The sequence below is a fragment of the Balaenoptera musculus genome, chromosome 2, assembly GCF_009873245.2.
Source record: "Balaenoptera musculus isolate JJ_BM4_2016_0621 chromosome 2, mBalMus1.pri.v3, whole genome shotgun sequence".
Classification (NCBI taxonomy): Eukaryota; Metazoa; Chordata; class Mammalia; order Artiodactyla; family Balaenopteridae; genus Balaenoptera; species Balaenoptera musculus.
The window spans coordinates 126335569-126363396 of NC_045786.1; the positions used below are offsets into that span (position 1 = coordinate 126335569).

General features: G+C 36.1%; 2 protein-coding genes across 3 annotated transcripts in view; one reads left to right on the forward strand and one right to left on the reverse strand.

The window, feature by feature from the left end:
• ATL1 (atlastin GTPase 1) overlaps positions 1 to 3346 on the forward strand; it is an 88410-nt gene extending 85064 nt beyond the window's left edge. Inside the window, exon 14 of one of the 2 annotated variants that reach the window (XM_036841715.1) lies at positions 1169 to 3346. In XM_036841715.1, the coding sequence (XP_036697610.1) occupies positions 1169 to 1279 (111 nt within the window). In that variant the 3' untranslated portion in view covers positions 1280 to 3346. The remainder of the gene's footprint in view (positions 1 to 1168) is intronic. The other variant, XM_036841714.1, reaches the window with a different exon arrangement.
• SAV1 (salvador family WW domain containing protein 1) overlaps positions 2620 to 27828 on the reverse strand; it is a 30110-nt gene continuing 4901 nt past the window's right edge. The window contains exons 3-5 of the mRNA XM_036841716.1: positions 12618 to 12888; positions 9796 to 9939; positions 2620 to 4071 (exon numbers count right to left, since the gene is read on the reverse strand). Of these exons, the coding sequence (XP_036697611.1) occupies positions 3870 to 4071; positions 9796 to 9939; positions 12618 to 12888 (617 nt within the window). The 3' untranslated portion in view covers positions 2620 to 3869. The remainder of the gene's footprint in view (positions 4072 to 9795; positions 9940 to 12617; positions 12889 to 27828) is intronic.

A 27828-nucleotide genomic window follows, 5' to 3' on the forward strand; every position in this document is an offset into this window, starting at 1 on the left:
CATTTAATATTTACAAGTCAATAAGGAATTATTTTATGTAAGATTCAGTAAAATGAATTCACTAAAAAGGTAAAACAAATTTCAACTTTGTAAATCAAGCCTTAAGAAAAAAATCTAAGCTTTTAAGAGAACATGGATTAAATTGAATGTGTTAGAATCATAATACAATAGAACTAAGGTTGCACCAATATGCATTCATAGAATTGATGATGGTACAATTCAGACTTAAGAAAATCAAAAGAAAGTAGCCATGCAGACTCAAAAAGATAAAAATGAATGGAATTTCCTGGGAATTGATTACTATTTAAGGATATCAAGCTTTTATCCAACTTTTAAAAATATTCAGACTTTTTACAGACTTCAGAATTACATCAGATAAACTGGTCTTAACTGAGTGTTCATTATGAGAAAGTCAGAGGAGGTAATGAATCTTAGACACTAGCTGAGGGGAAAGAAAAGAACATAAAAATATTTATGGACACTTACATAAAGCAATAAAAATTCCTATGATTCAAACACACTTAAACAGACAATGACAGAGGTAGTTTTAGTGAAGAAAGACTTTCTGAGGTAACGTTTCTGGATAACATTTTGTAAGATATGAACTAATTAATGGAAACAAGGCAAGAGAGCATGTTTGAGAGAGCCCAGTGTGGCAGGAGAGAGGGTAACACACATGCTTATTTGCATGACCATATCAGGAAATCATGGAGAATAAAAGTGGTCCCTTTTTGAAAAACCTGTCAGGAAGCTCCAATAGCAAGTGGTCTACCTATGTATAATAAAGTAGCTATTGGCAGTCAGAAGTTATGAGCTCCTATAATTCCCCTAAAACTAATAATATTCACAGTATGAGTTTTCAACACACCCCTGGGGCACAGTGGTTAGGAAGCTCTGCTCCAAAAGGTGTGAAAGGTAAAAGAAAATGCAGTCTGAGAATAGGACATTTACCATGAAGATCGACCCACACATTGGACAGCTGAAAATACTTTTGCGTTCTAAGATATTAGCTATTAATGTATATCTCATACAGATTAATGATACAAGGATTCCAAATTTAGCATGCTAAATTTGATATCGTACCATAAACTAATTACACTAAAAAGGAAAAAATTTATATCTGTGTATTTAATACAATGTTTTATAATCTTGATTCTTTTATTTCTAGGCTTTATACAAGCTTTATAGTGCAGCAGCAACCCACAGACATCTGTATCATCAAGCTTTTCCTGCACCAAAGTCAGAATCTACTGAACAATCAGAAAAGAAGAAAATTTAATCCAAAATTTCAAAAATACAGGTGTGCATGACCAAGCTGTCAGTTAAATATTGTTTTACATCTCCATACAAACATTCAAAGTGCTTCCATCAGAACAGGGTAAAATACCAAGCACCTCTGAAGATTGCAAAATGGTTTAGTTCCTTTATTTCAGTGTTTAATAAGCAGATGTATGTATGCATGGTTTTATTTTGTTAACATGTACAGTTTCCTGATTTTGTCTTCAAATATGCTGTTATAATTTAAAGAATTTGTCTATTTATGATAACAGTACACGTGTTCTGCTTGAATTTACTAAATTCTACTACCGGGTTATAGTTAAACCATGTAGTAATATTACTCCACATTTGGATATGCTCATTTAATTTCTACAGAAGAATTTTTAAATTATTTCACATAGTCATTTGTTAAAACATAGCATCATAACTCAATAGGCTTGATTCAATCTATACCATCTTACATATACCATTAGCTCTTATTATAAAAGACATATAAGAGAGCTTTTCAGTTGCTTTATCAAAAACTATATATTGCTTTTCTATCATGATTTAATATAGAATATAAACCTCTTGATCAAAAATGCACAAAAAATCACTTTGTATATGTATTTGAGTTTCACTGCATTGTATATTTTTTCATTTGGTACACAAAGAAATGTATTCATCATAGGTTTATTCTTTTAACATGTGAACTATTATTAAAGTTTACTCTGGTTCCCAATATTAAAAACAACTGAATTTGGAAATGTTTGGGAGGTGATGATATAGAATGATGAAGATTTCTATCTCTTTTTTTAAATTCAAAATGCATTTTCTTTAATGTTGACACCATAACAAATTTAGGTTTCCATTTTAAGGAACGTACACTAAGCCCTTTTAGGTATCTTCCAGTTCTTTTAAACCAGTGATTCTATATTGTTTTTCTAATTACTAAAATCTGTAGTGGAATTTCATTGAGCTTACTTTCTAGAGGAAAAAAAAGTGTGGTAATGAAAAAAAAAGTAATGCCTCTGATCTGGGAGCTCTAAAACAGAGTAATTTCTAACTTTCTTAGAAATGGCTAAGCTTTAATTAAATGAAATGGTAATATTTAGTAAGGAGTAAAGAATGATTAAAATAGAAGAGTGTGTGAGAGTTCATAAGATATTTAAGCTCACATCTTAGGAAAGTCTGATCACATGCCCTGCAAAATAACTTTTCCCACTGATAACATTCCACTAGTCTATTTTCATTGTGGAATACCCCTTTCATTATACTGCTTCCTTTGCCTATGGGCCTCTGAATGGAAAAATCGAATATACATAAGTGCTATGCATAAAACATGGACTCAAACGCAACACATTTAGTTTCCACAAAAATATATTTAATAAGCTTGTTATATAAAATCAAACATTTAACATTTTCAACATTTTATCAATAATTCAGATTCACTGATATCTATCTGGGAGTGCTTTATATTTTGGAAGATTACGTAAACTAAAAATTTATTTACATATTTACAACACATGTAAATATAACTGAAGAGCTATTTCAACAAGTTTTGAAATTCACAGAATTCTAGAGATTTTTGGCTAGACATGCCATAAATTTGCCTGCAATCAAACGTACTGTGCTAATTATGAACAATGTCTTAATAACTATTAAACCAAAGGAAAAAAAACTGGGAGAGAAATACTGGGTTTTAAAGTTCTGTGACAAACTCTTAGAAGATAAAAGATATGTAGCATCAATTTAATGACCAAGATTTCTTAATGAGTCCCTGATTGTCATTTTTGGCAGTTCAACCCAGTCTGTTGGGATGGCAACGTGCTATGCTGTTGAAAAGCCTCCACTGTCTCATCAGCACCATGTTACTAAATGCCATAAAAGCCCTAGTCCAAAGTAAGGAAGTACTGTAATGTTAGCAACTCTTGAGTGCTGTACACACTTTTCCCACACAGGCTAAGGCCTTATACCTAAATTTATTCCTGAAACATTATAGACCCTTCACCCTTTCATACCAAAAAATACTTTCTCAACATGTTTTAAAAGGGGTCTTTACATTCGTGTGCGGGGGGGGGGGTGACTCCATACATTACATATAAAAATTTATCACAATAAAGGTCCCAAATCCCATTTTATGTTTTGCTCTATACAATGGTAATATTTAAACCATCCAATTCCAGACAATATTCCACACTAAAGCAGTAAACGTATTTTTTTAAATACTGCATAGGTTATCTCTCTCATTCTCTGTTTTTTGAAGAAAGGTACTGCTACTGTGAGAGTTTAACAACTGATCATTTCCTATTTAATATCTGGTTAAATGACATTTCTTGTTGCATTTGTCTCCATCGAGAATATTCAAAGCAGTTTCCAAATATACAGCATTTAGAAGTGTTTGCCATGTTGGCTCTTAAAATGATAAACTCATTTTTTTCTCAATAAAAGAATATTTTTAATAACAAAATACATGTAAAATTAGAATTTTATAATTTCCAAAAAAGTAAGCTGCCTTTATTAACCAAAGTACTTGTTTGCAGGTTTTTTTTAATCTGTGAAAGTATTTTAAAGCCCTTATAAAACTTAAATTTTATTTTTAAAAAATTAACTTAAAAATTCTTGCCATGTTGCTGGGCATACCACTGCTGTCTCTGCTTGCGATTTTCCAACTCCGTGAGAAGAGCCTGTCTGTAGGCTTCATACATTTTAACAATCTGTTCCAGTTCTTTCATGAAAAGCAGCTTCAGCATTCCCTGGTATGTATCCAGGTCAGCCAGCTGGAAGAGTTCCCACTTCAGAATGTGGTCATATCTGTTTTAAAACACAATCAGACGTATGTTCACAACATATTCATAAATATGTATTTATAACAATAAACTGTTCTATTTTTATAAATTTCAATTTTATTATAACTAAATAAACCATAAACTTCAATTTAAAATAACCGAGTTATTAACTGCTAGTTAAATACACTATTTTTTAGGGAGAGGAGAAAACTACTAATATTACTTCATTTCAATCTAAGTTAAAAAATACCCATTTCCGTTCATCTTATGTATCAGTTATTCTAATATTAATGCTAGATAATAATGAACAAAGATTTCAAACCACTGTGGTTCTGTAATTTCTGAAGAACATATTCCATGCTATTCATAAGTTCATCCAAAGTTAATTGTCAGGAAGGTAAGAATACTTTAGACCACATTGTTCCTGCAATGAATAATATGGAAAAATAGGCAAGATCATCTGTGTCATTAGTGTTGATAAAGCTTTTTGAGGCATACTGTTTACTACAGCAAACAAGGAACTAAACAGGTAGAGGAATGAAAAGGAACCATCATTTGTGGGCTGAATAATCCTGAGGTTGAGTATACAATATTACAAACAAACAACAAAAAATACAGAAAAACTCAAGCAGAAAGGAAAGAATAAGCTGTTTTCAAAATGACAGAATAAACAGACTGTAGAAGACTGCACAATATGGGGCCGGACTCACATAAGTTTATATTTATATACAGTTCAGAAGGTTTTTAGTCCTTCTTCAGTGGTAAGTAGATCACATACTGAGATGAAGTATGCAACAAACTACTAAAGCAGTAATTTACACTTTGAATTGAAAGAGACCTGAAGACAGCACTCTACTCCAATCTTCTCATTTTATAGATGAAACCTAAAGAGGCTATATACATATCTCTTGCAAAATTGTTTAGTGATTAAAAGATCAGAAAGGCAGAGAACTGTATGGACCAAGGCACATCACAGTAATAGTTTTGAATGATAATACCTACTAAGACTAGAGAAAAAACTTGAACAAGTTTTTATGGAGCAAGGCATATACCTATATAATATTAAAGTTACACTTCTCAAATCACATTGCACAACAGACATAATAGGAAGAACTTTAATTGTAAATTCTAGTAAATTTATTCTTAATAATCATTTATAACATTTCCTACCCATTTCCTTTGTTTGGTAATTCATTTACCATCTTATTCCAAGGGGATCACGTAATATTTTTTAAAAAAGGGAAACAGTAAACAAATACAGAGCAGCCAGTATGAGCTACATACTGTGCTTGGTATGTTGACATACATTTCTGTACAACCTGGTTATGTGTACCAGGAATACCAAAAGCACAGCACAGTACACAAAAATCACAAGGTAAACGTATTTTGTTGGATCCCAAATTTACTAATTTACTTACTGAGCACTGCAAATTTACTAAAAGATATACTTGGCAGAAAGCTTTATATTCTCTTTAGTGGGAAACTCCAACTATTTGCCAACATATATTGGAGAAATACTACAAGAAATACTCAATGAGCCTCCATGAAGAAACAATTGCAAGGTGTTTCCTAGAACCTCTGCCATTCATGTACCTTAAGATTTTACTTATTTGAAACAAATTCATAACTCCTAACAAAAAACCTTAATCTTCCCAAGTCTGAATTCCATTGCTAAGGGGCATTTCAGCAATGTCTACTGATTCAAGATACTTAAATTTATGCCAGGTGAACTATAAGAACACTAAAGCTCATGTATCATCTGGGTACATTCTAGCAAGGAAAAGAAGGGAGAAGAATATGGTAATATTGGTAAATATCAAACTTGTTTGTAACACATGAATATCATTCTGTATAAGCATTTAAGTTTTTTTTTAAAAGGAAAAAGAAAAAAGCTTCAGACAATTTTCTGACTTCCCAATCACAGCATTTAGCATCAAGAATAGGATTTTGTGTAGAAGCAAGAAAATCAGAATATTTAGTGAAAATACTTTGGGAAGAAGAAAAAGTACTCTAAGGAAGACCACAGATGAGAAAAGTATGCAATGTGTCAATTTCCATTCCAAATCCTTGCCCCTGCTGTTTCTATATAGTGACTTCCCTTCTGCCTATGCCCGCCATTTACTTTTCTTAAGAAAAGTATGTAATTCCCATTCTTTTCTTCTTAAGGAGCCAAATAATCTGCTTCAGTTTAACTTTTTAGCCACTATACTCTAAATATACAGGTAAATCGTTCAGAAAATAGGCTGTTTACTCCAGTATCCTTTTCTCATAGCATCTCTCTTGCTATATTTTTCCTACAGCAGTATTCTATTCAAACAGTACTTACAAATAACCCATATAGGCAAACAGCAATTGCTGTAATGCTACCAAAAAACCTTGTTCACACTCCAGTGGATGCTGCCTTCAGGAGCCAAAAGTACTGCTATTCCAGCCCCGGGTATTGTAATGTAGCCCAAGCTCCCTGTGCCTGTCTTATGTAACAGTATGCCCACTCTTCCTTTCCTCCTACACCCAGAAGTGAGTCAGCAGTGATACTGCAGGATCACAGACACAGGGATAAAATAGAGTCTGTGCCACAATGCTGTTGGGGACTGGTGTTGAGGGGTGGGGCGGGCATGAGGAATAATGGAAAGTAAACATGTTCCTGATGGTCTTTTTCCCGTTAAAGATTAAATCTTTTAATTTTATCCTATAGTTCAGCTTGCTTACAGGTACATGATACATTACAGACTTTTGAGAGCAAACTTAGAAACATACCTTTACTAAAATTAATAAATAAAAATTTAGAACATTATCTGTTCTAAGTCAGTTCTGGAAGTATATGCAAAAATTATTTTGGTAAGTTACTGCTAGAGATAGAAATAAAGCATTTTAGAAAGCTAGATAATGTCAATTGTTTGTTAAACAAAAGGAAGAAATAAGCTAATTTTTTGGATAAGTAATTGATTCTCCATTACCTAATTCATGGATAACAACTCACCTTCTGTTGATAGAACAATGTTAACCATTTCCAATCCTCTTTAGAGACAAAAATTTAGTATCAACTAAAAGGTAGACCTAGACCTCTTGTTTTAAGCAGTAAAGAAGTACTTGCTCTCTTTTCTCACTGGCCCATTCTGGGAGGAGTTCTGATCTATTTGAAAAAAACTTAAGTTGCTAGTTTCCTAAAGTTCTAATAGTTAGCTCACAGAGCCAGAGTTGAAAGGGACTGTAATCTTTAGGAGTCATTTCTTTTCATCAGAAGCAAAGAATTCCATTTAAGTACCATCTTTTTCCCCCAAGAAGGAAAGCTTTTTATGTTATTTCTTTCTAACAACGGCTATAGAGTAGAAATAATATAAAGAAGAAAGAATAACCCTACTCAATCTTATCAACTCCCAGAAATAACAAAGGTTAAACAGTTAGGCACATATTCTTCCAGACTTAAGGAAATATAAATACATGCACATATTACATATGACTTAGGATCAGCATATGAACAAAGGCCACAGACAGCAGTAGATCAAGTGGTATCAAGAGTGAAAGAAGAGGGAAAAAGGGAAGAAAAGTCCATCTGCTATCATTCCTCATCCTATTCCTACAGTATATGGATATTATCAGATAAAGAGGTTTCTGTAGGTTAGCTAAGACACCAAACCATGCTTAATTTTATGGATGAATGTGTACGTAATTTCAAATAAACTAAAACCAAACTTCTGACAAGCACTGTTTATACTCTGTAGAATAATATCTATAATTAAAACCTTTTTAAAAATTACACTGACAAGGCTTAAATTTGACTTAGAAAAAAAAAAAACTGATGATTTTAGACTACAACCCTTATAATATCATCTTGTCTCTCTGCATCAGGCCACACAGATCAACAGCCATGAATTTACAGTCTGAAAAGATCAGAGGGAATGTAAGGGAATGTTATGTTGGCCAAGAATTAACAAATAGTTCATAGTAAATGACCAGTAACGTTATGAGATTTAATTATTTTATTCTGAGTTCATTGTACAATCATCTTAAGCTTTCTAAAAACTCTTCTTTGGGCTATCTTATGCTGATAGTTTTGGTTTTTGAAATACGAATGGAATATTAAGAGTAAGGCTGCAAAATGTCACCTTATATAATTGTTAACAGTACTGTACATGCAATTATTATGTGTAAAATACCTAGCAAAGTACCAGGAATTTAACAGATACTTAGTAAATGATAATTATTATTAAATAAGAAGTAGTAATGACGAAAGTTAAGAGTATGAACTTTGAAGTTAGAGAGAAAGGTTTGAAATCTACCACTTAATATTTGTGTGACCTTAGCAAAGACAGAGTTTTTTTCAGCTGTAAAATAGGTTTTGGGAAGATTATATGTAAAAGTTTAGCACAGTATGGTACAGGAAGCACTGGATTATCAATAACTATTTACTTTCAGACATCCCCTTTTCTGAAATCATAGCACTTCGTATATACCACTGTCACTGATCCTTACCACACTGGATTATTGATCTGAATACCTACTTCTGTTTTCCCAGAAGAGAGAAGCTCTTTGAGGCAAATATTTCATTTATTCATGATTATATTCCAAGAACAGTGCCTACCATGGCACCCAATAAATATCCTCAATGAGCCAGCAAACTCATAGCCATCTTTAAAAACTAGTGCATGTATTTTCCTTTTTGGTGCAGCTTTCCCTGCTCACTCATAATAATAAGAAACCATTGTTAAGGGCTTACTCAAGTCAGCCACTGTGCCATTTGATTTAAAATGCATGATCAGGGACTTCCCTGGTGGTCCAGTGGCTGGGACTCCATGCTCCCAATGCAGGGGGCCCAGGTTCAATCCCTGGTCAGGGAACTAGATCCCGCATGCATGCTGCAACTAAGAGTCTGCATGCCACAACTAAGACCCGGTGCAGCCAAAAATAAATAAATATTAAAAAAAAAAAAAAAGCATGATCACTTTTAAGCCTCACCACACCAAGTAAAGTAGATAAGATTATTATCCCCTGTATTTCAGTAGAGGAAAAACACTTAGAACTAAGTTCAATAACTTGCCCAAGGTCATTCGGTAAGTAGGTGATGGAGACAGAAATCACGCTTTCCTTCCAGTTTCCTTCCTGACTGATCTTAACCACTATTCTGTACCTTTACCCACAATAATAACAGTAACCATTTACTAAGCTCTCTCAATGTGCATGACACTGTGATACATATTTTAGATGCATTATTTTATTGAATACTCAATAACCTTAAGAGAAGGTACTATTACTATCTCCAATTTACAGAAAACAAAACTAAGTTAAGCACCCTCCCCAGGGTAACAAAGCTAAAGTATCAGTGAACACAGGTCATCTCCTCCCAGAACTTGAGCCACCACACATACTATTTCCTCAACACCCTTGTGTCCTGCTTTGATTCACCTATGTACCTAGGACTTAGCTGGTTCCTTCCTTTTATCACAAGGTATTGCATCACTTATTTACAAGTTATTCTACCCCTATGAGAATGTAAGCTTTTTACTGCATCCCTGTAATAGCCTAGGTCTGCACACAATAGAAAATGAAGATTCAATAAATATTTGTAAAACTTCTATTTCTAATCAATGACTTTTCAACTTCATAAGCTGTGATATCCCTTCTTTAAATAATAATGGGCTTTTAAATAATATTAAAAAAAAAATGGTGCTGTGTGTTTTAAGCAGCCCTGAGACTCCATTCAGGCTTCTACTCACCACTCAACAAAAATCTGTGCCGTAAATTCACTTACTTCACAGGGGCTCGAGCATAAACCTGAAGCCAATCAGGAATTTCTGCAGTATGATAAGGATTTGCAGGTACCAGAAGGGACTGATTTCTTTCAGTTTGCTGTGGCTGGTATGTGACAGGAGGAGGTTGATCATACCGAGGTACACTAAGAAGAAACAATCAATGTTCATTAGGATAAAGGCCCTAAATAAAACATGAAATATAAGAATAATATTTAAGTGTTTTTCAATATGCCTCTTGCCCAAACTTCTACCACCTAAAAAACATAAGGATCTGGCTTTTTTTTAAACCATACTATAGGGGAAGTAAAATGCACCTTCTCTTGGAAACTTGTAGGTCATTAGTGATGGATATAAAACTAAGCTAAATCTTTACATATTTTTAAGAGATTTCATCTGGCTGATATTTATTCTTTTCAAGGGCAACTTTAAAGAAGGCTATTAAAAAAGTCAGAGCTGTTATAATCTTTATACAGAGGCTTAAAACTAGAATCAAATTTTAGTAATAACTAGTAATTAGCTATAAATTTATACTGGAAAAGTTGATAATTTTTCTCAAAATAAGAATGGATATTTTCTTTCTCCTTTAGGCTGAAAAGGGGGTTTGGAACAGGTACTACAGTAGGAGTGAGTACTGTGCTTGAAATATCCACATAACTATACTATTTCCTTTCCACTTTTACCACCTTAAGAGAGCATATGGGAGTTAGCGTTGATTAGAACCTGTTTTAAGTCAGAGACTTAAAAAAAAAAAAAAAAAAAGACCGTGCTTTTAATTAGTTCTAACAGCCTATAAGTTGGGGGGGAAGGAAAGAACAGCAAGGTGGGGTAAGGGCTCTTAATGGGAAGATGCTAAGGAAAGCACTGACCCACTTGAAGGTTAAAGACTGAATTCTGGGAGACCATAATGGCCTATTCCAGACTTGGAGATAAAACTGGAAGAGCCTGCCTCCAAACATAAAGGTTTATGTGTGTATCAGGAAAGATCATTCCAATACTAAACCAGGACTAAAGTAACTGTTGGATTAGACTGTAGTTAACAATTTAAAGATCAATGTGCAAATGGCACTGAATTTTATCTTCAACTCTTCTTTCATAAGTAGGTGCAAAGTCAAATATTCCTTGATAGCACAATTGGGAGGTGGGAAAGAACTGAGGCTTCGAAGTCAGATACACCCTGGGGGGAGTGCGGGTTAACCTCAGTTTGGCCAATTACAAGTTGCACGAATGTAAGCGAAACTGCTTCACTTCTCTGAACCTTAGCCTTTTTATTTGTAAAACCAGAATAAATTCATACCAAAAATGACTCTTCTAAGGATTAAATGACCTAATATATGTCAAGAGTTCTGTATAAGGATTAGCATAATACAGACAACCAAATAGCTGCTAATACTACCTATCTGAGCTTAAGGAAGGTGTTTATTCTCTCCTGCTTAAAGTCTACAGAGTTGCTGAGAGAAGCAAATTAACTAATTGTGAAAATGCTTTGTAAACTATAAAATTCTATAATAATATTCAATATAAAATTAATGATGATAAACAGAAAACTAAGCTCAATATACTCTCAAATCTGGTTCTATGGACCAGAAAGCCTCTGAGATCCAGTGACAGCAAACTGTAACCACGTTTTGTTGGGAGTTTTTAGGGTTTTTTTTTTTGCATTTCTATCATTTATTCATTCAACAAAACATCTACCTGTGTGTGTCTCTGTGTTTGGTGCCGGGGACACAGCAGGAATACGTGGAACTCATCCCTGCCCTTGGGTAAGGGTTGTGATCAGGTGGGAGGGAGGCTACAAATTACCCCTATGTCACCGGCCTGCAAATTGAAGCCAGGGAGAGCAGCAGCTTGCCTGAGATGGTAAGGAGAGCAGGCAAAGGGGCCAGAGCCCAACACAGGCAGAGAGGCTGACTTGGTTCTTTTGAAGGGATGACAACCTCACTTTTTCAATAAACACTGAGTGCCACTAAATGGAATCACTGGAAAAAAACTGTTTTTCAAACTTGAATTAAAAATCCAAGTATGTAAAATGATTAAAACAGCACAATAGTGACAAAGCTTAGTTTTCTGGGTGATAATATTAAAATGTAGGGACTTCACTGGTGGTGCAGTGGTTAAGAGTCCGCCTGCCAATGCAGGGGACACAGGTTCGAGCCCTGGTCCGGGAAGATCCCACATGCCATGGAGCAACTAAACCTGTGCGCCACAACCACTGAGCCCGCGCGCCTAAAGCCTGTGCTCCACAACAAGAGAAGCCACCACAATGAGAAGCCTGCACAGTGCAATGAAGAGTAGCCCCCACTCACTGCAAATAGAGGAAGCCCACGCACAGCAACAAAGACCCAATGCAGCCAAAAATAAATAAAATAGATAATTTTCACTTTCTTGTGTGGCAACAGTTAAAAAACATAAAATATCTCTAAATTGAATAAAATCAGCAAAACATTATAATTCAAAATATATTCTGACACATTAGAAGGTAGATGTGTATTTTTTATAGAAATTTAAATGTAAAGAGGCAGATATTCTATTTATTTACTTTAATTTCTGGGTATCTTTAACAAAAGCATTCTGGCATATTAAAGCAGAATCTGATCATAAGAATATTGATCCTGTTTTTGAGGTTTGTTTAAAAAGTTGTTTTTTAATTATTAAAGTCATTCATTACTAAATATAAGTCCAGAGGAAAAAATCTCATAAGCTGTGAAAAATAAAGTTTTTAAATCAAACTTCAGGACATCTTTCTCTTTGATGAAAATATGAGTTCAAAATCTAACATTAGACAATCCCAAAACCAAGAGTTAAGATAAAGTTGATAGTCTACCTCGGAGCACAGGGATGCCTATATTGCGCCTTTTTATTTGTGTGATCTACATAATAGGTTCCAAATTCTGATGACTCAACTCGCTCCCATCCTGGAGGAAGTCCTTCTCGCTCAAGAGGATGGCTCCAATGAGTTGTATTTGTGTTGTGATCTATGTAATATTTCCTCCCTCTCATTGTCCAGTCCACAGACCAGCCAGGAGGAAGGGGTAAATCTTCAGAACCATGGTTAGTTAAATTTCCTAAAGATGTAGCAGCAACTCTCCCAATACCTGAGAAGAAAGAGAAAAAGAGAAGAAATAGAACAATTATTCATAGCTAAAAAATATGCCATATGAAAAACACTTAAAAAATTAACTATCCCAATCGTATTCTTCCTGTTAAAAAAAATCACGATTTTACTGTTGCAAATAAAATTTTTCATAAAACTAGCCAGTGTTACTATTATTTAATTACAAAAGAAGAGAGAAACTAGCCTCCCTCTTTGAAATCAGGCTTTTTTGGTTGATGCTTCCATCACCAGGCCATACAAATATTTAACTACTAACAAAGCTAATAAGTAAATATTACATGTATACTGCTAAAGAAAAAGTGAGGAAAAGAAAAATTCACCTCATTCAAGATTTAAGATTTGACATTTCATCTAAAACAGCAAAAATGAACTTGTAAAACTATTCCCAGTTTGTAATTTCTTAAAAGTAACCTGGCTGTACCATAGAACTATTAAGTAAGTTTACCAAGATAACACAGTATAAGGTCAACATACAAAAATCAATTAAGTAGCTCTATACTAACAACAATTAAAAATAAATTATACCACTTAGCTCCCAAAAATTAAATATTTACATATCACTTTAACAAAAAAAATTGTGAGATCTGTACGGTGACAATTACAAAACACTGACAAAAGAAATGAAATGGGTGTGGTCAAGATGGTGGAGTACGAAGACCCTGAGCTTGCTTCTTCCCTTGGGCACACCAAAATTACAACTATTTACAGAGCAACTATTGATGAGAAAGACTAGAAACCAGCAGAAAAGATCTTCTACAACTAAAAATACAAAGAAGGAACCATAAGAAAGGTGGAAACGCAGTATAGTCAAGAACCTTACCCCCACGTGGGCGACCCACAAACAGGAGGATAATTACAACTGTAGAGATTCTCCCCAAGGAGCAAGGGGGCCCAAGCCCCACACTGGGCTCCCCAGCCCAGGGGTCCTACACCAGGAAGGACCTTGTCCAGGAAGACAAGTCCCCAGAACCTTTGTCTTTGTAGGCCAGCAGGGCTCACTTTCAGGAGAGCTGGACGGCTGTGAGAAATAAAGACTCCACTCTTAAAGGGTGCACACAAAACCTCACACACTCTGGGACCCAGAGCAGAAGCAGTAATTTTAAAGAAGCTTGGGTCAGACCCACCTGCTAATCTTGGAGAGCCTCCCAGAGAGGCAGGAGGAAACTGGAGCTGACCCTGGGGACACAGACACTTGTGGCAGACATTTTGGGAGCTTCTTCTACCACAAAGACACTGGTGCTGGCAAGCACTATTTTGGAATTCTCCCTCTAACTTATTAGCACCAGAACCTGGCCTTGCCCACCAGCCTATGGGCACCAGTATTGGGACACAACAGGTCAAGCCAAGCAATTAACCCAGCTGGGACAAAGCCCCACTCACCAGCAGGCCATCTGCCTTAAAACCCCCTGTGACCACAGCCACTCCAGGATATGCCCCTGTTCACCAGAGGGCCTAGGACCAAGACCCACACACCAGTGCACCAGCACTAGTCCTGGAATCCCCAGGACCCTGCAGCCAGATACCTCAGAACCTGGCTCCAACCACGAGTGGGCTGGCACTAGCCCCAGGACCAGCCTCACCCACCAGTGGGCAGGCACTGGCTTCAGAACCCCCTGGGACCTGAACCCACCCACCAGCAAGCTGACAAACAACTCTAGGACCCCCAGGGCCCTGTAGTCAGAGACCCCAGGACCTAGCTCCGCTCACCAGTGAGGTGGCACTAGCCCCAGAACCTGGTTTCACCAACTGGTCAGTAGGCACCAGCCCCTGGATCCCCTGAGCCCCGGCCCCACCTGCCAGTGGGCAGACATCAGCCCTAGGACCACCACAGCCCTGCAGCCTGGCTTGTCAGGACCCAACCCACCCACTAGTAGGATGGCACCAGCCCCAGGACCCCCTGGGCCCTGGCACCATCCACCAGCAGGCCAAAACCAGATCTGGGACACCTTAAGCCAATTTAGGCAGCCAACCTGGGATCCAGTCCCACCAACCAGTGGTCCAACACAAGCTCTGGGACTGCCAGGACCATGCCGACAGCTGTATCCGGAACCAGCCCCACCCATCTGAGGGCCAATACCAGCTCCAGGATCCCACAGGGCCCTATAGCCAGGGACCCTGGGACATGGCTCTGCCCAACAGAAAACCAAGTATAAAGCTATTAGGAAGGTTGAAAGACAAAAGTAATAAAATCATCTATATCCACAATAAGAAGTTAAGGGATACACAAACCAAAAAGAAATAAAACATGACAAAACCGGTAAATGTGGGGGGGGGGGTAAAAATGCAGGGTTGTTAAAATGCATTTGAACTTAAGAGACCACCAACTTAACCATATATATACACACACATATATATGGCTATATATAAACCTCATGGTAACCACAAACCAAAAATCTATAATAAATACACAAAAAAGAAAAAGAACCCAAATATAACACTAAAAATAGTCATCAAATGACATAAGAAGAGAACAAAAGGAACTACAAACAACCCCCCAAACAATTAAGAAATGTCAGTAAGTACACATCTATAAATGTAAATGGACTAAACACTCCAACCAAAAGACATAGAGTAGCTGAATGGATACAAAAAAAAAAAAAAAAGACCCATATATATGCTGCCTACAAGAGACTCACTTCAGATCCAAACACACACAAAGACTGATAATGACAGGATGGAAGAAGGTATTCCATGCAAATGGAAATGAAAAGAAAACAGGGATAGCAATATTTATACCAAACAGACTTTAAAACAAAGATTGTAACAGGGGACAATGAAGAACATTCATATGATTAAGGGAGCAATCTAAGAAAAAGACATAACAATTCTATATATATGTATACACCCAACATAGGAGGACCTAAATACATAAAGCAAATATTAAAAGATGTAAAGAGAGAAATTCACAGAAACACAACAATACTAGGGGACTTTAACATCCCACTTAACATCAATGAACAGATCACCCAAACAGAATATCAATAAGGAAACACTGGTCTTAAACAACACATTAGACCAGATGGACTTAATATATATAGGACATTCCACACAAAAGGAGAATACACATTCTTTTTTCAACTGCACAGGGAACATTCTCCAGGATATAGAGCACACGCTAGGCCACAAAACAAATCTCAGTAACTTTAAGCCAACTGAAATCATGTCAAGCATCTTTTCCAACCACAACCCTTTGAGACTAAAAATCAACTACAATGAAAAAATAGCAAAAAACACAAACAAGTGGAGGCTAAACTATGCTAATAAACAACCCAACGAATCCCTGAAGAAATAAAGAAGAAATTTTAAAAATACCTGGAGACAAATGAAAATGAAAACACAAGAATCCACTATCTACACACTGCAGCAAAAGCAGTTCTGAGATGGAAGTTTATAACAGAAGAGATTAGCTCAAGATGGCAGAGTAGAAGGATGTGAGCTCACCCCCTTCTTACAAAAACACCAAAATAACAATTAACTGCTGAACAACCATTGACAAAAAAACGCTGGAACCTACCAAAAAAGATACCCTACAACCAAAGACAAAGAAAAAGCCACAACAAGACAGTATGAGGGGCGCAATCACGATAAAATCAAATCCCATACCCACTGGCTGGGCAACCCAAAAACTGGAAAACAATTAAACCACAGAAGTTATCCCACAGAAGTGAAAGTTCTGAGCCCCATGTCAGCCTTCCCAGCCTGGTGGTCTGGCAACAGGAAGAGGAGTCCCCAGAGAATCTGGCTTTGAAGGCCAGTGGGGTTTGATCACAGGACTTCCACAGGACTGGGGGAAACAGAAGCTCTACTCTTGGAGAGCAAACAAAAAGTCTTGTGCTCACCAGGACCCAGGGGAAAAAAGCAGTGACCCCATATGAGACAGGGCCAGACCTACCTGCCTAGTACTGGAGGATCTCCCGCGGAGGTGGGGGGTGCCTGTGGTTCATGGCAGGGACAAAGACACTGGCAGCAGCAGATCTGGGGAGTATGCATTGGTGTGAGCCCTCCCGGAGGTTGCCATTAGCCCTACCCTACAGCCTGTAGGCTCCAGTGCTGGGGTTGCCTCAGGCCAAACAACCAACAGGGCAGGAACACAGCCCCACCCATCAGCAGACAAGTGGCTGAAAAGTCTCCCGGAGCACAGCCCTGCCCACCAGAGGGACAAGACCCAGCTCCACCCACCACTGGGCAGGAACCAGCCCCGCCCACCAGGAAGCCTGCACAAGCCTCTTAGACAGCCTCATCCATCAGAAGGCAGACAGCAGAAGCAAGAACTACCATCCTGCAGCCTGCAGAAAGGAAACAGCAATCACAGAAAGTTAGACAAAAGGAGACGGCAGAGGATTAGGTCCCAGATGATGGAACAAGATGAAACCCGCAGAAGAACAATGTTTAACAAAGACCTAGAAAAACTGAAGAACAGACAAGCAAACATGGAAAAGCTCACAGGTAAAGGCAAACATACAGTAAAGCTAGAAAATCATTCACATACAAATATATCAAAACCAGCAATTGTGAGAAAAGGAGAACACAAATGCAGGATATTGGAAATACATTTGAAATTAAAAGACCAGCAACTTAAAACAATCTTGTTTATATACAGACTGCTATATCAAAACCTCACAGTAACCACAAACCGGAAATCTACAATAAATACACACACAAAAAAGAAAAAGGAATCCAAACACAACACTAAAGTTAGTCATCAAATCACAAGAGAAGAGAACGAAAGAGGAAGGGAAGGAAGTTTATAGCAATACAAAACTACCTCAAGAAACAAGAAAAATCTCACATAAACAATCTAACCTTATGCCTAAAGGAACTAGAAAAAAAGAACAAAACCCAAAGTTACTAAGAGGAAAGAAATCATAAAGGACAGAGAAGAGATAAATGAAATAGAGACTAAAAAAGCAATAGGAAAGATCAATGAAACTAAGAGCTGGTTCTTTGAAAAGATAAGAAAAATTGATAAATCTTTAGCCAGATTCATCAAGAAAAAAAGAGAGGGCTAACATCAATAAAATCAGGAAAAAAAGGGAAAAGTTACAACAAATATCACAGAAATACAAAGGATCGTAAAAGATTAATATGGATAATTACACATCAATAAAATGGACAGCCTAGAAGAAATGTACAAATTCCTAGAAATGCACGATCTCCCAAGATGGAACCAGGAAGAAATATTCAATAGAAGATACAAACCGACCAATTACTAGTAATGAAACTGAATCATTGATAAAAAAATACTCCCAAAAAACAAAAGACCAGGACCAGACAGTTGCACAAGAGAACTCTACCAAACATTTACAGAAGAGTTAACACCTATCCTTCTCAAACTATTCCAAAAACTGAACAGGAAGGAATGATCATGAAATCATTCTACAATACCAGCATCACCCTGATACCAAAACCAAAGACACCACAAAAAAATTACAAGCCAATATCACTGATAAACATAGATGCAAAAATCCTCAACAAAATATAAAAATCAAATTCAACAATACATTAAAAGGATCATACATCATGACCAAGTGAGATTTATCCCAGGGATGCAAGGATGGTTCAATATCTGCAAATTAATCAATGTGACACACCACGTTAACAAGTTGAAGAATAAAAACCATATCATCATCTCAATAGATGCAGAAAGAACTATTGACAAAATTCCACAACAATTTATGATAAAAACTCACCAAAGTGGGTATACAGAGAACATGTCTCAACACAATAAAAGCCATTTATGACAAACCCATGGCCAACATAATACTCAACAGTGAAGAATTGAAAGCCTTTCCACTAAATTCAGGAACAAGACAAGGATGCCCACTCTCCCTGCTTCTACTTAATACAATATTGGAAGTCCTAGCCACAGCAATCAGACAAGAAAAAGAAATAAAAGGTATCCAAATTGGAAGGGTAAAAGTAAAACTGTCACTATTCACAGATAAAATATTCTATATTGAGAACCCTAAATTCTCTGCACAGAAATTATTAGAACAAATAAATGATCTCAGCAAGGCAGCAGGATACAAGATTAATATACAGAAATCTGTTGCGTTTCTATACATTAATAATGAAATATCAGAAAGAGAAAGTAAAGATAAAAACAATTCCATTTAAAACCTCATCCAAAAAAAACAAACACAGAAACAAAAAAACCTAGGAATAAACTTAACCAAGGAGATGAAAGACCTATATGCTGAAAACTACAAAACACTGATAAAGGAAACTGAAGAGGATTCAAAGAAATGGAAAGATATTCCATGCTCTTAAACTGGAAGAATTAATATTGTTAAAATGGCCATACTACCCTAAGCAGTCTATAGATTTAATGCAACCCCTATCAAAACACCCATGACATTTTTCACAGAATGAGAACAAATAATTTTACAATTTATATGGAACCACAAAAGACCCAGAGTTGCCAAAGCAATATTGAGAAAAAGCACAAAGCTGGAGGTATCAGTCTCCCAGGCTTCAGACTATACTTCAAAGCTACAGTAATCAAAACAGCATGGTGGGCTTCCCTGGTGGCTCAGTGGTTGAGAGTCTGCCTGCCAATGCAGGGGACACAGGTTCGAGCCCTGGTCTGGGAGGATCCCACATGTTGCAGAGCAACTGGGCCCGTGAGCCACGGCTACTGAGCCTGCGCGTCTGGAGCCTGTACTCCGCAGCAGGAGAGGCCGTGACAGTGAGAGGCCCGCACACCGCGATAAGGAGTGGCCCCCGCTTGCCGCAGCTAGAGTAAGCCCTCGCACAGAAACGAAGACCCAACACACCCAAAAATAAATAAATTTATAAAAAAAAAAAACCAAAAAAAACCCAGCATGGTACTGATGCAAAAAGAGACACATAGATAAACAGAACGGAATAGAAAGCCCAGAAATAAACTTACTCGCCTACAGTCAATTAATCTATGACAAAGGAGGCAAGAATATACAATGGAGAAAAGACAGTCTCTTTCAACAAGCAGCATTGGGAAAGCTGGACAACTACATGTAAAACAATGAAATTAAAACATTCCTTCATACCATATAGAAAAATAAACTCAAAATGGCTTAAAGACCTAAATTTAAGACATAACACCATAAAACTCCTAGAAGATGACATAGGCAAAACATTCTTTGACATAAATCGTAGCAATATTTTCTTAGATCAGTCCCCAAGGCAAAAAAAAAAGCAAAAACAAATAAATGGGACCGAATCAAACTTACAAGCTTTTGCACAGCAAAGGAAACCATAAACAAAATGAAAAGACAACCGATGGAATGGGAGAAAATATTTGCAAACAATGCAACCAACAAGGGGTTACTATCCAAAATATACAAACAGCTCACATAACTCAATGTTAAAAAAACAAATAACCCAATCAAAAAGCGAGCAGAAGACCTAAATAGACATTTCTCCAAAGAAGACATACAGATGGCACATGAAAAGATGCTCAATACTGCTAATTATTAGAGAAATGCAAATCAAAACTACAATGAGGCATCACCTCACACTGATCAGAATGGCCATCATCAAAGAGTCCACAAGTAATAAATGCCAGAGAGGGTGTGGAGAAAAGGGAACCCTCCTACACTGTTGGTGAGCATGTAAATTGGTGCAGCCACTATGGAAAACAGTATGAAGATTCCTTAAAAAACTAAAAATAGAGTTGCATATGATCCAGCAATTCCACTCCTGGGCATATATCTGGAAAAGAGGAAAACTCTAACTCGAAAAGATACATGCACCCCAATGTTCACAGCAGCACTATTTACAATAGTTGACATGGAAGTAACCTAAGTGCCCATCAACAGATTGGCTTAAGAAGATATGGTGTATATATGTGTGTGTATACATACATATATATATGTATACACACACATATATACACACACACATACACACACAATGGAATATTACTCAGCTCTAAAAAAGAATGAAATATTGCCATTTGCAGCAACACATGGATGGCCCTAGAGAATATTATGCTTAGTGAAATAAGTCAAAGACAAATACTATATGATATCATTTATTTGTAGAATCTAAAAAATAATACAAATGAATCTATACACAAAACAGAAACAGACTCACAGACATAGAAAACAAACTTATGGTTACCAAAAGGGGAAGGGAGGGACAAATCAAGAGTACGGGATTAACGGATACAAATTAGTACATATAAAATAGATAAGCAACAAGGATTTACTGTATAGCACAGGGAATTATACCCAATATCTTGTAATAACCTATAGTGGAATACAATCTGCAAAAAATGAATTACTATGCTGTACACCTGAAACTAACACAATATTGTAAACCAACTAGACTTCAAAAAAAAATTAGAGAGGTATAATCCCTAAATCTAATATACATACAAAAACTGCCAAAAGCAGCTGGGCTAGAAGAACAGTAAAGAAAGAAGTGGAAATAAGAACAGAGCACTGCGCAAAACCAAGTAGCTCAACACACTACCCTGGTAATTTTTCCTTTTCCCTACGCAACCCCCTACACCCCTCGCAACCACAGGAGCCAATTTCAAATAACTGGCAGAGGAAAATCCCTAATTATTCAATAATGTATAATTAGGACAGCCCAACATCAATTCTATAAGAAAAATTAAAGAGGCAAAAAGGTACAAAGTTGATTAAAAAAGAACATTCAAAAAAATTTTGTCCCATGGACTTCCCTGGTGGCGCAGTGGTTAAGAATCCACCTGCCTACGCAGGGGACACGGGTTCGAGCCCTGGTCTGGGAAGATCCCACATGCCGCGGAGCAACTAAGCCCGTGCGCCACAACTACTGAGCCTGCGCTCTAGAGCCCGTGAGCCACAACTACTGGATCCCGCGCGCCTAGAGCCCGTGCTCTGCAACAAGAGAAGCCACCACAATGAGAAGCCCGCACACCACAACAAAGAATAGCCCCCGCTCGCCGCAACTAGAGAAAACCCGCACGCAGCAACAAAGACCCAATGCAGACAAAAATAAATAAATAAATAAATAAATTTATTAAAAAAAAAAAGTCCCAAAGCAGAGAGCAAAATGAAATTAAATATTCTGCCACTGCCATAAATTAAAAGAGAAAAAAGAATGAAGCAATCAACTCTCTGAAGGAAGACCACAAAGAAGCAAAGCAAGAACCCCCAAAACAGACGTAAAGACAATAGAGAAAATAGGTGTGCTTAGGAAAGAAATACAGATGAAGATAAAAACTGGAAGAACAAACATGCAGTGTTTGTTACAGTGGAGAAACCTGGCAAATCTTAACCAAGTGCTAAAGGTTAACATCACCAATAATGTCATATAGAGATCATGTATCTCCTTTATATATAATGAAGACACTTCACCTCCGTGGTATTCTTTTCATAAACCAATAAGCCCAGTCTAATCATGAGAAAAACATCAGACAAAATCCAAACTGAGGAACAGTCTACAAAATATCTGACAAGTATTCCTCAAAACTGTCAAGGTCATGAAGAACAAGAAAAGACTAAGAAATTGTCATACACCAAAGAACACTAAGGAAATATGACAACTAAATGCAATGTGGTACTCTGCACTGGATCCTGTAACAGAAAATGAGTATTAAGGAAAAAGCTGGTGAAATCCAAATAAAGCTTGGTATTTAATTTTTTAAAAATCCTTGAGTTCATAAAGACACTAAAAAAATAAACCTCATTGTTTACCTCTGGAGGTGGTTAGGGTATCAACTGATTATTCTGCAAAATAGTAAGTAAAGGAAAAGATCTAGCATTTATCCTGTCTTATATGAATAGCCAAAATATTGATAAACGAAACCAAATAATTGATAAAGGAAAGTTCTTCATTATAGAGCTCTTCATGACAGAATTCCAACTAATAAAGAAACGACAGTTTTGAGGAATACTTGTCACTATTTGCAACAGCTAACGAAATATTGGATCTAGCCAATAATGATTAATGGCTTCCAAATCAATAGGTGAAAAGCTGATGGACAACATCATGATGATGAATTGGTATGACATCTGATCCCATGATCAATTTTAATATCCCAAAAAGAGAAATCAGTCATTATGTGTGTCTGGAACTGATGCAATAGAACGTACACAACGCCACCTATGAAGCACTCTGGCAGAACGGAAAATGCAAGAAAGAAAACAAAATCACTCTTGCTCAGTACCCTTTGGGAAGAAAGGCATACATTTCTAAAACATATGGTGACTATAAAACAAAACAAAGCTAACAAGCCTTTCGGTGAAACTGACTTTGGCTTCTGTCACCTGCAAATGAACGTTTATTTAGTAAGTGTAGCTTAAGCAACTTCAGTACTTAAAGAGAAAATATTTAAAGAGAAAAGAAATAAGCCAATGTACTAAAGACATACATAGCAAATAACTAAAATCATGCTGTTCAAGCATGCAGTGGCTTTATACTTTCTCATACTTCCATCACTAAAAATGTTGTAGTACTAGCCACAAGCAAGGATAGCAATTTTTAAAAAGAATTATAGTCAATTCAATGTATTCAAATTGAGTTATTGATAAGACCTATAACATTTTGGCCCGACAGAGGTCCCCCTGGAAACACACAGATTTCTAAATGCAGCATTAAAAACAAAAAGCTATTACAGTAATTTAAAACTGTACAGGCTTAGAGAGTTTGTGACAATTTCATTCATCTGCTTAGAAAATCCAAATTTCCATATACTGAACTTGCCTAAATCTAGAAACACATGTACTGTTACATGTAAACAATAGTAGGTACCAAACAGCAGATTTTAAACCATGATAAACTTGAAATTCACATTTAGAGGAAACACAAAGACCTCTCTGTAAAACCTCTGTGTCCAGGAACTAAACCTTGACAAGTTATTGATAAGGGAGCCATGAAGTCCACAAAGTCCCAAATAGGTTCATCAGCTTTACCAATGCCATGTGAAACCATGATTCCTAACCTTTTTAGAGCTGTCTATAAACAGTTTATTTAGTTTCAACGACAAACCACCCCCCCACTTTCTGAAGTTGCCATGTGCACTAAATTCTTTTCAAACTATTATTTGGATAATTCTATAAAACTATTGAGAGATGAATGTATTGTACAAAAAGACTGGAAACCACCAATCTAAAACATAAAATATTATCAGTAATAAAATAAGTCTAGCAGACTTAAAAAAAAAAAAAAGCTATATCAAGCTCTAACACACAAGACCTCCACTCTTAAGTTCAGTTAGAAAGCTGAAACTTCAATAACCAAACATGCCAAATCTGGAAAAAGCATACAAGAGCATATGATACCTTACAAAAAACATGAGCACTAACAAATGAATGTCTACTCTGTCCCTGGCCCTTTCCATGTGTACTATTTCATACTCAGTCAGCGCTATGAGGTAGTGGTATCATTACCAATTTACAGATGGGGAAACAAAGGTTCAAGTAAGTTATTTTACCGAAGGCCACACAGATGATATAAGGTCAAATGACAAATTTATTACCAACCACGTAATCCTACCCCAAAAGATCAACTGTAATTCTTCAAAGAAAATATGACTGCCACTAATAAAAGAAAATGCAATCTATAATTCTGAACTTGTTTCTGAGCTACAAGGAAAAAAATAGTTTTCCATAATTTCAATTATTAGTCCCAGAAAAGAATGAGTGGCATTCATAATCTTCAAAATAACTTCCATTTGCAGGAATTAATAGCACAAGCACCTTTCACTTACATAAAATAAACTAGAACATTAATAAGCTACATACATGATTTCCCAAAGACACAGATAAAGTATTACTTTGTCTCTCCACCAAGCTTTCACATTAGATATGCCTCCAAAGAACTTACTGTCATACAAAATTGGCAGATTTCTACGAGATCTGCCCTTAGAGACAAGCTCAAAAATTCTAGTTTCCTAATGTTGAAGTGGCTACAGAGAATAAAATAGAATATGGAACTCTAATGAAGGTTACAAGCTCCAGGGTAATACTAAACATTACAGCCCATGTTATAATCAAGACGCTGATAAAAAGATATAAGGATTAAACTAAGCCAACTGCCTTTTTTCCTCCTCTCCAAAATAACTACAAATAAAGTTGTGCTCCTAAGGATTATTAACACTTCCTCAAAAGAAGATTCTGGTTAACTAATACTTATGCATTTCCTGGAGTAAACACAACTCTAGTATTTTTTTTTTTGGTAAAGCCTGGAACTTTTTAATTTGATCTTTATTACTTGATTTCTTTAGCTGTCTTTAACAATAAAAGTTAAAAGTTTGTTACTTAAAATTGCATAGAACTAAATTATTTAGGCGCAGAACAAAGGAATTCAATCTGCCTTTAGTATTCCAACTAAAGACTTCCTGTTAACAGCAGAATTCCTTCCTCTGGCACATACAGTAACTGCCTGTAGGCCAAAATGTTAAAGGTCAAATTTCACAGCTAAATGTAGAACTGTGCTAGGCCCTAAAACCCTTTAAGATATTATACAACTTGTTTTTTTGTACTTCTGCTAAATACAGTACGATGAAATTAACCCCTGAGATAAGGCGTTTCCTAAAAGTCTAAGTAATAACTAATTGGCAGGAATTACTACTGTCAAGTCACTACAAAACTATTTTCTTTCACACCTTTTTTATGCTTATTACATTAGTAACAGCAATCAAAATTTAAACCTTGTGAAAATAAATCTGTCTATAGCACATCCTTACTCTCCCACAAACTTACTTTCTCCTTTCCATTCATTCAAATTCCCTGAACTCTCTCCAGCATAAATCTGGAAAATATAAGAAGTTACAAGTCTTTTCAAGATGAATTCAAGAAACTTCCAGCTATTGTCTCATATTCAGATTTTTTTTCTTCTGGAAGAGACAGCTGTTAGGCTTTTCTGTTTGGTTAATAATTGGTTGTTAATCCTTCCCTGCCACTTAAGAGACCCCTGCAAAGAAGTTCCGTTTTTTTCTGAAAGGTAAAACATTAATCTTATTGCCCTGATATAAATTAATGTTAAGTGAAATTTCTCAAGCATGTATCACTGTCGTAATAAGTGCAGATCTTTTTTTAAATGACATTCTTTAATTTGAAAAAGTATCCAATTAACTTGTATTTTATTTCTAAAATATGATTGGGGAAAGCTGTTTTAAAGTCTGTCATAAAAATTACAAAAACTATATCAAATTGCATAAAAAGGGTCCTAAGAGAGGATCAGTAGAAATTTAGTTTTTACAGTATTTCCTCAAAGATATTTTGTGAATCAGAATTTTAAAATAAGATTTTTAACTTGGTATCATTAATTCTTCATACTTCAGGCATAAAAGTGTCATGAGCTATCAGTGATGTTTGCAACATAAATATACATGGGAAATGTTAAGTACGAAGAACAGCAATCTGTATTAATGAAAAACAGATTGTTATAAGCTATTATTCCCGCTACCCCTTGGCTACCAAAAATGTCTTAAGACTCCAGACTTGAAATCTGTGGATCCATTCACTTATTCAACCATTCATTTTTAGAGCACCTCTTATACAGTCAGGTGCTTTGCTAATCCTATCTGACTCTTCTCTTTCCCTTATCCCTCAATAACCATTAGTGGCCAAGGCCCATCAATGCAGATGTGTCTCACTTCGCCCCTTTCCAAATGTCCCCAGCCTAGGTCAAATCCTCATTAACATTTAAAATATTAACCGTAAGACATACACCTAATGGAAAACTATGGAGCTTTGAAACTACATATAAATAGTGTTTAACATTAAGAAACTCATTAAAGTAAAAAAGCAAGGATATGAAACTGTACAGAGTGTAATCACGATAATGTTAAAAAAAAATGTCATGGAAAAAGATGAAGGAAATAACTAAATACAAAGAATCTCTGGCATAATGAGTGCTTTACCTTTACTTTTCTGCATTTTGCAAATTTCCTATAATAAGCAGGTATTACTCTAAAAAATATATTAGAATGAATTTATTTTTAAAACTTACTATTTTGATTGGATAACAAATCATTTCTGAGGTTTAAAACTACACGATATCAGAAATAGCCAAAATAAACACTGAAGTATGCAAGTGTCTAATCCTTTAACCTCGAATTTCTTTAAAAACAAAAACGGCACTCACCTATTTTCATTACAGTATTTCTATATGCCTAGAAAACCTCTCCTCTTCAATATCCCAGTGAGACTTGAATGTCAGCTTTCACAAAATAAGCTGCTCTTGCCAACTGTTCCATAATATTCTTCAATTTTCAAAACTTCAGTGATTTACCTTCTCCCAAAACCATAATTAAGTCTCATTTTTCCTCCAAAAGCATCATAGATTTGCATTACCACTGGTACCTGAGGTTCTCTTTTCTCTAGCAATCTATCCTGAGTACAGCTAGTAAACTAATCTTTGAACACTGCTTTCATAAAATGAAAATCTTGTCCTTTTGAAATCTGCAATGGCTTCTGCTTGACTCAAGTTTAAATCCTACAGCCTGTTGTTGCATCACTAATCTCCACTCCATCTTACAACTTATTTCTTCAAACTAGACAGAATTACACAGTTACTTGGATTTACATGTCTGCTGTTTTCACTGATTATTTCACCTAAAATGTCCTTCCTATATCCCGTGTCAATCTACAGTCCAAGCACAAAGAAAAATAGTTCAGGTCCCACCTCTTCCATGAACCATTCTCTAAGTATTCTAGCCTACCCTGATCTCTCTCTCTTCTGGCTCCCTAATGCACTCAGTCGGTACCACATAGTATAACAACTAACTGTTCTGTCATCATTTTCATATATTGGTTTTGTTCTCCCAAATAAGGTACCAGAAGTCAGATACCAAAAGGGAAAATGATAGACACATAAATCATAAATGATTAATACTAAGTGAATGAAATGTTTTCTACACTCAAAACGCTCATACACCAAACTGTTTTTAAGTCACTTTATTTGAAGTTTCATGGGCTAAAAAAGTAAATGTCTTATGTAT